Below are 13,872 nucleotides of genomic sequence, written 5' to 3'. Positions count from 1 at the left end.
CTTCTGAAAGGCCTGCTCAATGTGGCTCGGATGCCACCCCTTCCTTTCCACCTTGCAGTCCCACCTCTCCAACTTTCCTCCATTTAGTAAGTTGATCTTGCTGTTTTCAAGTTCCACTATTTCCAGCATAACATAAGCACTGGGCTCACAAGCAAACCTTTGGCCATCCATATGCTTGCAAAAGTGAACATCATCCAATTAAGTATTTCCATTTAATTTAATGAATACTTCACCAGATTTGCAAGCCAACTCCTAAGGAATCATAACCATACAACATGTTGGCAACGCTTCCAACTGCAAAAAAGATAATAAGCACGGTAATCAGTATAATACCTGTTTCCCTGAAAGCTTTATCCTCAAGATCTTTTCAAAAGCATCCAAATAATCCTCTCCACTCATGATAACACAAAAAATAGCTCTACGAATGTCTGTATTCATCCTTTGTGAAGCTGCAAGCTGTAACATCTTCTCTGTGTCTGCAGCTTCTTTGTGGATAAAATCAGCAACCTCAATGGTACTACCTTCTCGGTGTTCAATATTACCACCTGCAATCCACCACTGTCCCTTTTTATCTGGATCTAAGAGTTTCTTCCATGTCAACGCTCGGAGTTGCACTTCCTCTATTCCCAGCTGTTGCAGGAAGCCATATAAGTCTCTCTCTCTCTCTCTCTCTCTCTCTCTCTCAGGATTTCATCACATATAGGGCAGGGCAAAATTAGGGATTCAATCTTTTTAGGGTTTTGCCATGTTTCCTGCTGCTACAATCAGGGTTTGCTGTGCTGAAACAGGATTCTGTGCTGCACTCTCTCTCTCTCTCTCTCTCTTTATTGCCTCCTCTCTCCCAGCTTTCTCCACCCGCCCTTGCTCAGGCCCCCAAGGTAGCAACATAATCCTCTCTCTCTGAATGGGGCTCTGAAACTGTGCCCACCCGACTATGCCCACCTGGTTGAACAGAATGCCATGAAGGTCAGGGAAATGGGATGCCCTATCCCAACAGCTGAACACTCTTATCAGTCAGATGGAAACACACCTGAATGCATGCACGGAGAAACCAGTTCTGGGGCTCACTACTCAAAGATGGCCTTAAGGCAATCCGGGACATGATGGGGATCCAAGAGGACTCCTATGAAAAGCATTGGGGGAAATGAAGGAAGCCCACACCTCACAGGTTGAGAAACTCTCCAGTGAGATGAGCCAACTGAAAGAGCAAGTGGGATATCTGACATACGAGCTCAAAGAATGCCAAGGCGCTGTCAAGGAGGGGGGGAACTCACACACATGGAAGAGCTTACCAAGAGTTTAGGCAAAGATTCAAGAGAGTATGGTAGCAACAAAAGAAGAACTTGTGCGGGGATGGCCGACGTAGTAAAACAGGAAGTGGAGGAGGAGTAGACAGCAGTGGTCAAGAACTTGTGCGGGGATGGCCGAACTTGTGCGGGGATGGCTGACGTAGTAAAACAAGAAGTGGAGGAGGAGTAGACAGCAGTGGTCAAGAAACATCGAGCCTGTGCCCCACCCATCCTAGTGCAAGGGAAGAGGGACATTATACACGAGACACTCGCAGAAGAGAAGCAGAGGAACTTACACATTCGCATCACAGGTATGGAAGAGGGTAGCTCACCCAAGGCAGATGCCTTGGAGCCATGCAAGAAACTGAAGGTGGAAGGTTCCCCATTTGTGGATGTAAGCAGGAAAGGATACCACCTGAGCACTTCCACTTGTCCTCCCTTTCCCACACTTAGGGAGTCATCAAGCATTTAGGTAGCCTTGAAGGGGGAGAAAATCTACTTGGACGAGGATCTGACCCCAACACAGGTGGCACACAGGAAGGCCTCAATGGAGAAGGTCATGGCAGCCTAAAAGGAAGGGAAGTGGGCAGTCTACCGAGATGGGAGGGTCATCATTACGGAGAGGTGGCCCACCCCTAAATAGAGGCACAGGGTCTATGAGACTACACGCATCAAGATGGCAGCCTGGAACTGTAATGGGACTCTGTGGCCAGATGTGGGAGGCTTCTGGGAGACATTTGTAGGACGAGATATCGTCTTCTATAAAGAGACACACGAGGGGATTGCCTTGTGCTGCCGGATACCAATGGGAGTCAGCTTACCGTGGGCATACCATCATATTGTAGCAATACCCGTCACAGCCCCACCTACAAGCGACTGGCGGCCAGGCTCATGCCAAAGATGGGAGATTTCCAGTAGTATAGCAGCATGGCACATTTTGTGTGCTAGATGCAGCGAGGCCATCGAGGGTACCCACACTCCACCGGCGGAGACCATCAGGAGCATATGGCTTGATATCATTCACACCCTCCGCGGTTAGTGGGGGAAGTTACAAGGAGGTTCAGACCGCATGCGGAAGCGGCGAGAAGCTTTCTTGCGACTTTGGAGGCCCAACCCTTTCCTCACAGATAGAGGAGGAGACCCCACTTGGCACTACAGACCACCTGTGTGGTTGTTCCCACCCCCTCCCCCTATATGAGATAGCCTTCTCCTCACAGAGCGGCCAGCCGGAGGAGAAGGTCTTTTCCCCTCATGATCATTTGAATCCCACCCTTAAATGAGGCGAGTTTGTATGTAGCCCGTGGTAGTTGTATCTAGCCCTTTGTGACTGTCTTTCTTTAACTAATTGAAGGATCTTTTTCCTGGAAAAAAAAAGTGTAGAAAATACAGTCCTCTTGCTCATGAAGGAGGGCGCCAACTTCTAGAGAGAGAAGGAAGAGAGACGATGAGATGTCCACCCTGGGTGTCAGGTAGAGAGGACAAGTGACTTGTGGTGCAAGCTGGGATGGACACATGGCTGGTTGCTCTTTGAACAAAGGAGACAAGGTCTGGGTGGTGGGCATTGAGCTTTGTCTGCCTCGGGGACATCAGTGTGTGTGAACACAGGGTTGGTCATAATTTATAAGTCAGTTTTGGTTGCCCAAAACTTAATGAAGTGTGTACATACTCACTTATAAACTAATGCTAGTTCCTAAGGCTAGGTTTTGACTAATACTTGCCACCTGTCACATGCCACATGCCACATAACCATGTCAGTAGACAATTTTACGCGCACAGTTGACAGGCGGGCGTCCCCTTACCTTGAACTACACATTAGTCAAGTAAGCATGAAAATAGCATGTAGATTCAAATTGTAGGCAAGCACATAAAGATGCTATGCAACACAGCATTAGTATGGACAATCCCTGTTCACGAGATTATACCAAAATGGATGCGTTCCAGGCAAGTACACGAGGTACCAGACCTAGTGAAACACCAATCCTCCAAGCATTTCCGTGCATGTACTCCCAGGCACAAGTCCCAACAGAAAGCCAAGTCCATGGTATCACATGAGTGGCATCATTCCCCGGCATATGCAAATACCATCGACGCCAATTCAATGTACATACATAACGAGAAAGCACGGGTGGACCAATTGGGTGGCCAAATGGTGACAACCTATCACAAGAAAGGTTGCTAGCTGGAGTTATGGACTGGGCAATGGACTAACCCATGTACCTATTACCTCTACATGCTTTTATATGATTTGTGTATGCACTTAAAGGCCGACTTCTCATGCTCTAACCTCAGACAAAAATGCTTGTTCTCCAAGTGTTAAGGGACTGACCCTCACAACCTAAGGCTGGGAGATGACCTACATAGCTCGTGCCTGACATGTCCCGGATTGGGGCTCACAATGGGATCACGGTATACGACAAATATTCCTTAAAAGGTACTATTTTTTGTACGAGTATAGGAGTGATGATAAGCCAATGTGTCACTGCACCTCAGTGCATGGGTGCATGTGACATTCCCTCCTCCTTAGCTTGACAGTAGTTGCATGGCCTCCAAGTGGTCCGCCATTAATAGGAGATTCTCCTGGAAGAAATCCTCGTCATGCCAAATGGCTTTGGAAGTGCCTCAGTGTTAGACCAGAACCATGCTTCCACTTATGGAAGAGAATCTGCTTGGCATCGATGACTTATGATTCATCGATCACTTTAGGCTACTGCTCATTTGGAACCTCTTGTAAGGATGGTCCAACATACGGCTTTAACCATGAGACATGGAAGATATCGTGCATAGTCCAGTTGTCTGGCAACTTCAATTTCATGGAGACATTACTGAGCTTCTTTACAATAGAGAACGGGATGAACCTTGGAAAAGAAAGCTTGGGACAACGCTTGCCCACTTGCTTTAACTATTGCTTCATGATGTGGAGAAATACCCAATCTTCCTCCTTGTACTTGACATCTTTGCGAGGCTTGTTGGCTTGCTTGGTGTATGCTTCCTATGCTTTGGTTAGGCACTCCCTTACTAACTCAATGATCGTTGAGAATGTCTCTGTGGTCTTGTTGTCCTGCAATGATGGCGACACCACCTTGTAAGAAGAGATGAGAAATGACGACCAAATGCTACCTCATATGGAGTCCTACCAATGTTGGATGAATGAGTATCGTTGAGGATTGCATGTACCAAAGGAAGATAATGTTACCACTTTGACTGCTTGTCATGGCAATACGATTTGGGAACATCCATGATTGTATATCTCTTTTGACCTGTGAATGAAATGCACTACACAACTCCAATTTAGTGCCGAAGTTATCAAACAATGCTCTCCAAAAATGAGAAGTAAACTTTGGATTTGAAGTAATTATCCTTGGCAAACCCCAAACTGGAGTGGAGCCTTTACCTTTTGACAAATCTGACATGCCTTGACATACTAATATACATCTCTTCTTATCTTTGGCCAATAGAAAAATGCTCCAACTTCTGCAAGATACTGTTAATACCTCGATAACCCCCAGCAAGAGAATCATGGGCGTCATGAAGAAGAGCATGTCTCTTCTCCCTTAGTATGCATAGCCGGTTCTTGTAGAACAACCAGCCATCTTGTATTATATGTAATCACCCGGTTCTGAATTGAGGGCCAAACTATATGGAGTCCCCAATTCTACAGAAACCGCATACTGTGCCCTCATGCTATCCAAATAGTTTCCTTGAATTTCTAGCACAGTCAACTCCTGTAACGTCTGAATGGTTGATTTATGACTAAGAGCATCAACAACAACAGGATTGTTCTTGCCAAATACATATTCAATCATACCTCCAAATTGTTGGAAGATCTGACTCCACCTGAATTGCTTGTCACACCATTGGGCACTAGGCATGGTTTGCAACCATTTAAGTACTTGATGATCAGCCTTTATGGTGAATTCCCTCTCGTAAATGAAAGGTTTTCAATGCTTGAGAGTTGTGATCACCTCTAAAATCTCTTTGTAAATACCAAATAATTCTTCTCGGCATCATTCTCCTTGTGGTTGTAATAAGCCACTGGTCTGCCTTCTTGCTGGAAAACAACACCAATGGCAAGATTGCTAGCATCAATGATAACCTCGAATGGGTCATCCCATGATGCCAGCTTGAGAATTGGTGCTTCCGAGGCCACTTTATGTAAAGCATGGAAGGCCTAAAGAGCTCTGTCCGTAACGAACACTTTCTAGCGACATGTCTTCACACCCTTGAGTAAATCTGTAAGAGGTGCGGCAAGGTCGAAAAAGCAGACTTGGTACATCTCAATCCAATATATCGTACCTTTTCAAAGTCAAGGCGAATACCAGACTCGCTGATCATGTATCCCAGATAATGGACCTCTAAGAGACCAAATGCACTCATTTACTTGTTAATGTAGAGCTCATTGTCTCGCAAAAGTTGCAAGACCTTCTCCGCATCCGGTCATGCTGCTCTGCTGTGGCAGAAAAGATTAGTATATCATCCAAGAAGACGAATACACACTTTCCAATTAGCTCAATAAATACCCGAGACATCATCTTATTAAACATCGTTGGTGCATTGGTGGCCAAATGGCACCACTACGCGAACTTGTAATGGCAACGCTTGGTCCGGAAAGCCATCATTGGGATGTCGGCTGTAAAACTGTGGACCTAGTGATAGCCACTCTTGAGATCTATTTAGGAAAATATTTAGCACCATTTAGACGTCCTAGAATGAACTCTATATTCTGGGCATGTAGAACTTATTCTTGATTGTGAGCTTATTTAGTGCCTTGCAATCCACACGTGTTATCTTTCTTTTGCACGAATAAGATGGGTGCAACAAATGGCGAGGATAATGGGGAGATAAATCCAGCCCGAAGTAACTCAGATAATTGTTGCTCCAGTTAGCCCTCCAATGCCTTAGAAAGGCGATTGGGGAACTTACTGGGTGGCTCTATCTCGAAGACCAACTCAATGCGATGATCCTCTGGACGAATAGGTAGGAGCTTGGATGGGAGGTCATCCCTCAACATGATGTCTTGGAACTTTGGAAGGAGACCTGCCAACTTCTTTTCTAAGGGTGTTGCCACTTGAACAACAGACTGTTGGGCACTGAGGCTCAAGTAAACCGTCAACAATTGTGAAGGTGTCTTGCCGCCAATCAAGAATGGGTGCATGCTCTCAGAACCACTAGATGCCAAGAATCATGTCACGCCCTAGAAATGCTGAAACAAAATGGGTATAAATGGTTTGCTGAAAATGGGACTTCCATAAATATATTATAGAGCTAAGAGATTCAAGTAACTTCCTACAAACTCTTTAATCTATCTATCATTTCATATATCTACAATCTATCTATCTGACTTGTGAAAAAAGAAATTGTGCACATTGATGTACTAGTGACGTGACTTCCCAAGGAATTACGCTTGGGCACGTGATGTGTGTGTGGAGACTAGGTGTGAACCCATCCACAACTAAAATTATGAGACATTGATGTATAGCTATAGCCTGCAAGCACCAATGCATTTACCTCCTCAACTGTCAGATTTGTTTCTTCAGCCCACTGGCCATATAGTAGGCACATTTTGTGGGGGATGGTCAATATTCTTGTCCACAGCCCATGTATGCATGATGCCATTATTACAAAACCACATCATTTGACTAGTCTTCCCAGCAGCATGGGACCTTTGAAAAAAATGACTGTGTGGGTACTCCTTTTGCACATCTTACAATCATGTGACCATGCTTACTACTACCTATATAACCCAAACACTTTACTCTGCTGCCCTTTGGAGTTCTCCTAATTGCCCAAAATGTCTCGTGTATGGGTGCTTCCATCATGATTTTGCTATGCCATAAGCACGGATGAGAGCTTTGGTCTGCCCTCACATTCAACCTCGCCCTCCAGCTTATCATCAATTACCATTGGGAGTACTAGATTCAAAGAGGGTAATAGTTGTACGACATTCATGTTTGAAGGTGGAGGGGTGGGCGTAGCTTCAGCGGCAACCACTCTAGACGATGATGCTTTGGTAGCTTTCTCAGCTTGCCACTTGGTGCAATCCTTCTTATCACTAACCTCCAGTAATGCCCTCCTCGACCTTCTCCTCAGGCATCTTTTTCTATGTTTTTTCTTACCGCCTAAGTTTCTCTGAGACTTATTGTCCTTACTATCTTTACTGCTCTGAGTACCCTTATCCGGCTAGGATAAAGACTATTGCTTCTGCTCCTAGGGTTTGGGACTTGACTAGACCTGCTTGGGCTTAACTGTTTCATCTTCTCATCTTCTAACTTAACTAATTGTTGTGCCATGCGTATGACCTCGTTGGAATAGGTCAGCATGATCGACCCATTCTGGGAAAGTTTGTAAAACTCATCCTCCATATTGGTCATGTACTGGGATGGAAGGAATCTTGCTTTGAGTTCAGACATAGAAGACTCTTCTTCTACTTCTAACCATGCCACCATCATCAGATATATAAGTGTGTATCCTGGGAACATCACGCCACTGAATGTCTTGACATGTGCCCAAGCAAAACAAGTGGACAAAGGGAAAAACCCATGAGGTATTACAACCTCTAAGACGAGAAGAAGGAGAAGAGTGAAGAAGGTCTTGGGATAAACAATCCTTCACGAACAATTTTGAATCTTGATTTGCATAAAATTTAGCCCTATCTTAAGCCACGTGAAGATTTTCCTCAGCAAGTGGTAGCAATTCTTGTTTCTCTTGTAAGAAATATGGTGGTTTTTGCACCTTGGTGCTTTGCTAACTGTGACATGTGAGGGATTGACCGTAGTAATCACAACCTTAGGCTAACTAAACTTCACTTAATGATGCTTAAGAGATAGACAAATAGTGTCAATGCAATGCAATGCGGCTATATTAGATGAATGGGTTACAGTGAGATCTAAATAGATCTATGATGCTATCCTATATGAAGATCCTTCTCGGGATGAGAGGAATAGGCTGAATGCTGATGATGAGGACTATTCCTTGCTCCAATGCTGAGGTCCACCACTTGAATGCCGGTTTTCCTCTATGTAGGAGGTAGGAAGATGACTTGAGTGCTGAATATGCTGATTTGATGACTATATGCTGGGTGACCTGTTGTCCCGCTGACTTCCCTTATCTCCTAGGAAGGAAACGCTGAAGAGAAGATGAGATATCCATGCTGAAATGATGCGTTGCTTATATATGAGAGCATGGCTGCTCGTCGGCCAGTGTGCTGCAATTGGCCAGCCTATCTGGGACCTCACGACCTCATAAATGCATAATCGCTGTTGTCGGCTGCCCATAATACATTGTCGGCTACCCATAATATGCTGTCGGCTGGTGCTAACAGCCCCGACCGAATGCAAATAAATGCCTTACATGCTAATGAAGACTAAGGTACTGATGTTGGTGCTGAAACAGCCCCATATACATGCTTATGCTGATATATGCCTGAATAATATGACTTCTTCTGCCGGGATTGAGGTCGACTGTAGGAGTTGAATCCTTTGAGCCATAGACTTGTCTATTGCAGGAACTGAATGGCAAATTCTGCTAAAACTGCTTGGAAATACCTGAGTCACCCCTGACTTGTCTGTGGAATCCTTTCACCCACCATCTCCGTCGTTCCTGAACCTCTGAACCTCTTGAGGCGATGTTGGAGCAAACTTCCGTCTTCTTATGTAGAAGAGAACCCCCTGCTGCTGCCAGTAGAAGCCCAAAACTTTATTTACTCCTTTGATGATGGATGTCATTCTTTCCCAGAGCTCATGGGCGAACATGTACGCCTTGCAAATGCAAGACTAACTGCTAGGATGACTGCTATGCAAGCCATGTGCAACCCTATATGCTATGCAAGAATGCAGATGGATGGGTTACTAATGCATGCCTAAGGGAAAATCCCTAAGGATGGGTTACTAATGCATGCGTCAGGGAAAATCCCTAAGGATGGCTTGCAAGATTTTGAGAACTCGATTTAACTGTGTGGAAGCGATTAACATGATGACCGACTGAATGACTGATGGAATGAAAATAATCTAAGGCTGGTTACCCTATAACGCTCTGATACCAATGTGACATGTGAGGGATTGATCGTAGTAATCACAACCTTAGGCTAACTAAACTTCACTTAATGATGCTTAAGAGATAGACAAATAGTGTCAATGCAATGCAATGCAGCTATATTAGATGAATGGATTACAATGAGATCTAAATAGATCTATGATGCTGTCCTAGATGAAGATCCTTCTCGGGATGAGAGGGATAGGCTGAATGCTGCTGATGAGGACTGTTCCTTGCTCCAATGCTGAGGTCCACCACTTGAATGCCGGTTTTCCTCTACGTAGGACGTAGGAAGATGACTTGAGTGCTGAATATGGTGCCTATGGTGCTGAATATGCTGATTTGATGACTATATGCTGGGTGACCTGTTGTCCCGCTGACTTCCCTTATCTCCTAGGAAGGAAACGCTGAAGCGAAGATGAGATAACCATGCTGAAATGATGCGTTGCTTATATATGAGAGCATGGCTGCTTGTCGGCCAGTGTGCGGCAGTCGGCCAGCCTATTTGGGACCTCACGACCTCATAAATGCATAATCGCTGTTGTTGGCTGCCCATAATACGCTGTCGGCTACCCATAATATGCTGTCGGCTGGTGCTAACAGCCCTGACCTGATGCAAATAAATGCCTTACATGCTAATGAAGACTAAGGTACTGATGTTGGTGCTGAAACAGCCCCATATACATGCTTATGCTGATATATGCCTGAATAATACTTGGATTAATGCTTACTATCCTGATTAATGCTTACTATCCTGATTAATGTTTATGGATGCTTGATGATGCCATGCCACTTGTACACCTGATGGGTGTGCACATCACACTAACGTATTACCCATTGAACGTTAGGCTGATATTTTGCCAATAGTTACACCCACAATGCCCGAAGGGCCATCACATCAATCCTCTCCTAGGCTCATAGTCCAGCTGGTTTTCTTATAGCCTCAATAAGTCTATGGAAGCAAAGCTAGACCACCAGCTAGAAGAGTTGCTACGGTCAAGACTCATTGAAGCAAGCATGTGCTTTCCAGCAACTCCTTTTGTCCTTTCCCACTCCTATTTTATTTGTAAAGAAGAACGGATGGTCCCATTTGTGTGTCAATTATCGTGCCCTCACAAGCTAGCAATCAACAACCGACTTCCAATGCCATGCATCAGATACATTTTTGAGTGCTTGAAAGGTGCAGATATTATTTCCAAAATTGCCCTTAAAAGTGGGTACCACTAGATCCAAATCTTTAAAGGGGGCATTCCCAAAAACAGTTTTTGGATGAGACATGGCCCCACACTTACACCACTGGCATGGTTGGTGAGATCATGGGTGATATGCGGCCAGTGGGATGTCAGGCTGTGAGACAGCCATTCTAGAGACTGGCATAGTTATAGCTGGCTCATTTAGTTGGGTTCACACTATAGAGAACCCTAGTATGTATTTGGTTGAGTAGCTTTTCATATTGTGTGTACTCTTATCTTTGTATATGGAGTGTTGAGTGTTGTGTGAAGAAGAAGATTTTCAGCCTCTCACCTTATGTGCTCTCTTTTGGGGTTTTGTGAGTGTGTGTGTGCTTGCAAGAGCTCAAGCTCTCTTCTCCCCTGCATCTTTTCATGTCCAAGCGTCCCCGATGCCCGTGGACATTCACAAGCATAATACCATGCAATGTCCAAGCAAACAAAACAAGTCACACATGCAAGTGCATTTCACAGGCAAATGCTTGTGCGTGATGATTTGGATTAAATCTCCCAACTTGTCATCTTCTATACCAAAACTATCGCGACCATGGGCACCACCCATGCTAGATCCAAATGTTGTACTCACTAGAGCCACTGCCCTTGCATGAGCCCAGCTAACTCACCAGGATCACCAACCCTTCCATGAGTTCACATATTTACTGAACAAAGTCACCAACTCTTTCTTACTCACTAGGGTCACCAACCCTTGCATGAATGCAAAACTACGGTAGATAAAGTCACCAACTCTAATCACTCATTAAAGTCACCAGCTCTTACATGAGACTTGAGTGAATCCGTCATGCTCGAGGAAATCCTTCCACATGACACAGATCTCTGGAGGATTGTGACATCACGTGCCGAGATCAGCCCATGTTCTCTTTCCCACAGAAGAGGAGGTCGTGTGTTCTTGCATTCGTTGCCATACCACCCATTTTGTGGTTGTGATCCTATGGGGGTTTTGGAGGTGGAGCAAGTGGTATAAGGGAAGCGAGCATGCACAGAGTCATGGATGAAGGAGAAGAAACAAATAAAGTAATATTAACGTCTATGAAAGACCCCAAGGGTCTATGAGACCAAAGGTGATACAATGGTACCATGGATATACCATGCCATCGAAAACTGAAAGAAAAAGTAAAGAGAAGACACCTAACACTAGTGCATGTACATGTAATCGACAGATGGTCTTGTGTAGAGTAATCAGCTAATGACATTACCCGCCTCGGTTAGAACTGATATGATGGACGAGGAATGTTGGGCCCCTGTGAAGGGAACATGTCATAACAGTGGAGAATCTCCGACAGAGAGAGAGAGAGAGAGAGAGAGAGAGAGAGAGAGAGAGATTGTGCGTGTGCATGACGTTGTGCATGTAGTAATTCATCGCCTATCATGATTCTAGGCTCTGTTTTTCATTTTTTGGCTCATTGTAGCAGTCAAGGAAGCCAACCAAAAGCAATACTTATAAAGCTAAAGATTAAGGCCTGTGCACATTAAAAAAATAGCTATTAGAAAAACAAATTTAACCTAGTCCTCTAGCAGTGGCAATCTCTCTATAACACTATAACACCCTACGTGTGCAATCGTGTCTCTGCAGTTCACTTACGAGACAATTACTGTGTGTGCACTGCATGCTAATTGGCCAAGCAATCAGTGAAGTGAATTCATGCATAGCCCCATCTAAGATCGACTATTGCAAAAGACACGTTAAACACAAAGAGGGTGTTTAGATTGGGACCTTTTGTAACCATTTCCTCAATCGTACATGGGGTGTTGATTCTTGCTTCACCCGCCGTCTGTTATTCTTGATCTCACATATGGTCTCCAGCATGAACTCCATCTGTAAACAAGAAAAGAATTTATCTACTGCAAGAGCCTGCCTTTTTTTTTTCTTTTTGTTTGGGGAAGATGGGGGGGAGGGGGTGCAGAACGTGTGTTGCATGTGTGTGTCCTCCCCATGTATATTGCTTCTTGGTAATAGAACACTGGTTTTTTACTATTTAAAAAAAATAGTTTGTCGTGTGTGCGCGTGCATGTGCACGTGTAAGTGTGCATGCATGTGTGTGTGTGTGGGTGGGTGAGATGAAAGAAAGAAAAGACCCAATGGGCCTATGAGACCAAAGTGATACAAAAATGTCCATGGCATATCTCATCATGGAACAGAAAAAAAAAACAGATCAAAACTCTCTCACTGGAGTGATACAAAACTGTCCATGAAAATCTCATCATGGAATACCAAGAGCATGAAACATGAAACATGAAACATACGAGGAGCATCAGCCCCAATACATGGTATGCCACTCTCCAAAATATCAAGCACGGGGCTAATGAGTATGGCCAAGAGGTCTCCCTTAGTTACATCACGTGGAAAAGTAGCTTGATGGCGATGCAGCATGTCCTTGATCTGGAGCTAAGGAGGGGATCATGGCTGGCGCCAGGGGGGCGGGGGCGTGCACGCTGAAATGTGGAGACCTGTTCTAAGATAACTCTTCTCAAGCAAGGAGAATCTGAAACAGCCTGAGGTGGGTCCACAGGATCCACTCTATGGGTGTCCTTCCATAATCACAGAACGGCCGTTTCAGGCACGTTTCTCCGTTTCAGGACCCCATCCGTTTCCATGGCCATTTCTTGTTTCCCAAGTGATATTGTCACAGGAATCGGCCATTTCCACCCCTAAAAACTCGTTTCCCCGTTTCCATTCCTTGAACGTTTGATCAGCGCCCCAATAACTGTCCCCTGCACTTATGCTATTTCTACCATGGAGCTTTATGGGAACCAAAGGTGTAATGAAGCTGGCCACTTTAGAGTTGAATGCCCCAAACTTGCAAGACCCTCTTCTAATCCTGGTGCTATTCCACAAGGTGGGCAAGCAAACCAGGGCCGTGGAGCCTCCAACCACCAAGCTGGACGAAGTGGTGGTGATGGATGTGGCAAAGGTCGTGGACCAATTGCTCGCACTTGCGCCATGATTGGTGAACCAACCTTAGAGATGGAAGAAGAAGAGTAAGCCACCCTCCACATACCTGTGCAACATCAGCGGCTATGCCTCATAAAGAAAACTCGTGACCATGCCTCCTCCTCCTAGGTCCGGAAGTGGCTGGTGATTGTTGGCTGGCATGGGGAAGGGTCGGGGTGGCAGGGGCCAAAGCTCTCTCAAGAAAGTCTGTGTGTGTGTGTGTGAAGCTTGAGCAGGAAAATCCCTAGGCAACACTGGTCTCGGAAGTCAATGATCTTGGAAAGTGTGCCAAATCCATCATGGAATAGACAGTGAAACCTCCCACGGATCACATAGGATACTGGGCAGCGATATATGTAATGCTTCTTTGTCTCAA

At 45.0% G+C, this 13,872-nt stretch overlaps 1 protein-coding gene across 1 annotated transcript in view; it reads right to left on the bottom strand.

The window, feature by feature from the left end:
* The window catches only part of LOC147605083 (MIF4G domain-containing protein / MA3 domain-containing protein), a 107,283-nt gene that overhangs the window by 2,430 nt on the left and 90,981 nt on the right, over positions 1-13,872 (bottom strand). Inside the window, 2 exon segments of the mRNA XM_086794395.1 lie at positions 334-630; positions 12,279-12,380. Coding sequence (XP_086650521.1) covers positions 334-630; positions 12,279-12,380 — 399 coding nt within the window.

Source organism: Cibotium barometz, chromosome 60, assembly GCF_041138505.1.
Source record: "Cibotium barometz isolate CiBa-2024 chromosome 60, ASM4113850v1, whole genome shotgun sequence".
NCBI classification, from domain to species: domain Eukaryota; kingdom Viridiplantae; phylum Streptophyta; class Polypodiopsida; order Cyatheales; family Cibotiaceae; genus Cibotium; species Cibotium barometz.
Note: the sequence above shows the minus strand (reverse complement) of the source record. Positions and strands in the feature narration are given on the sequence as shown.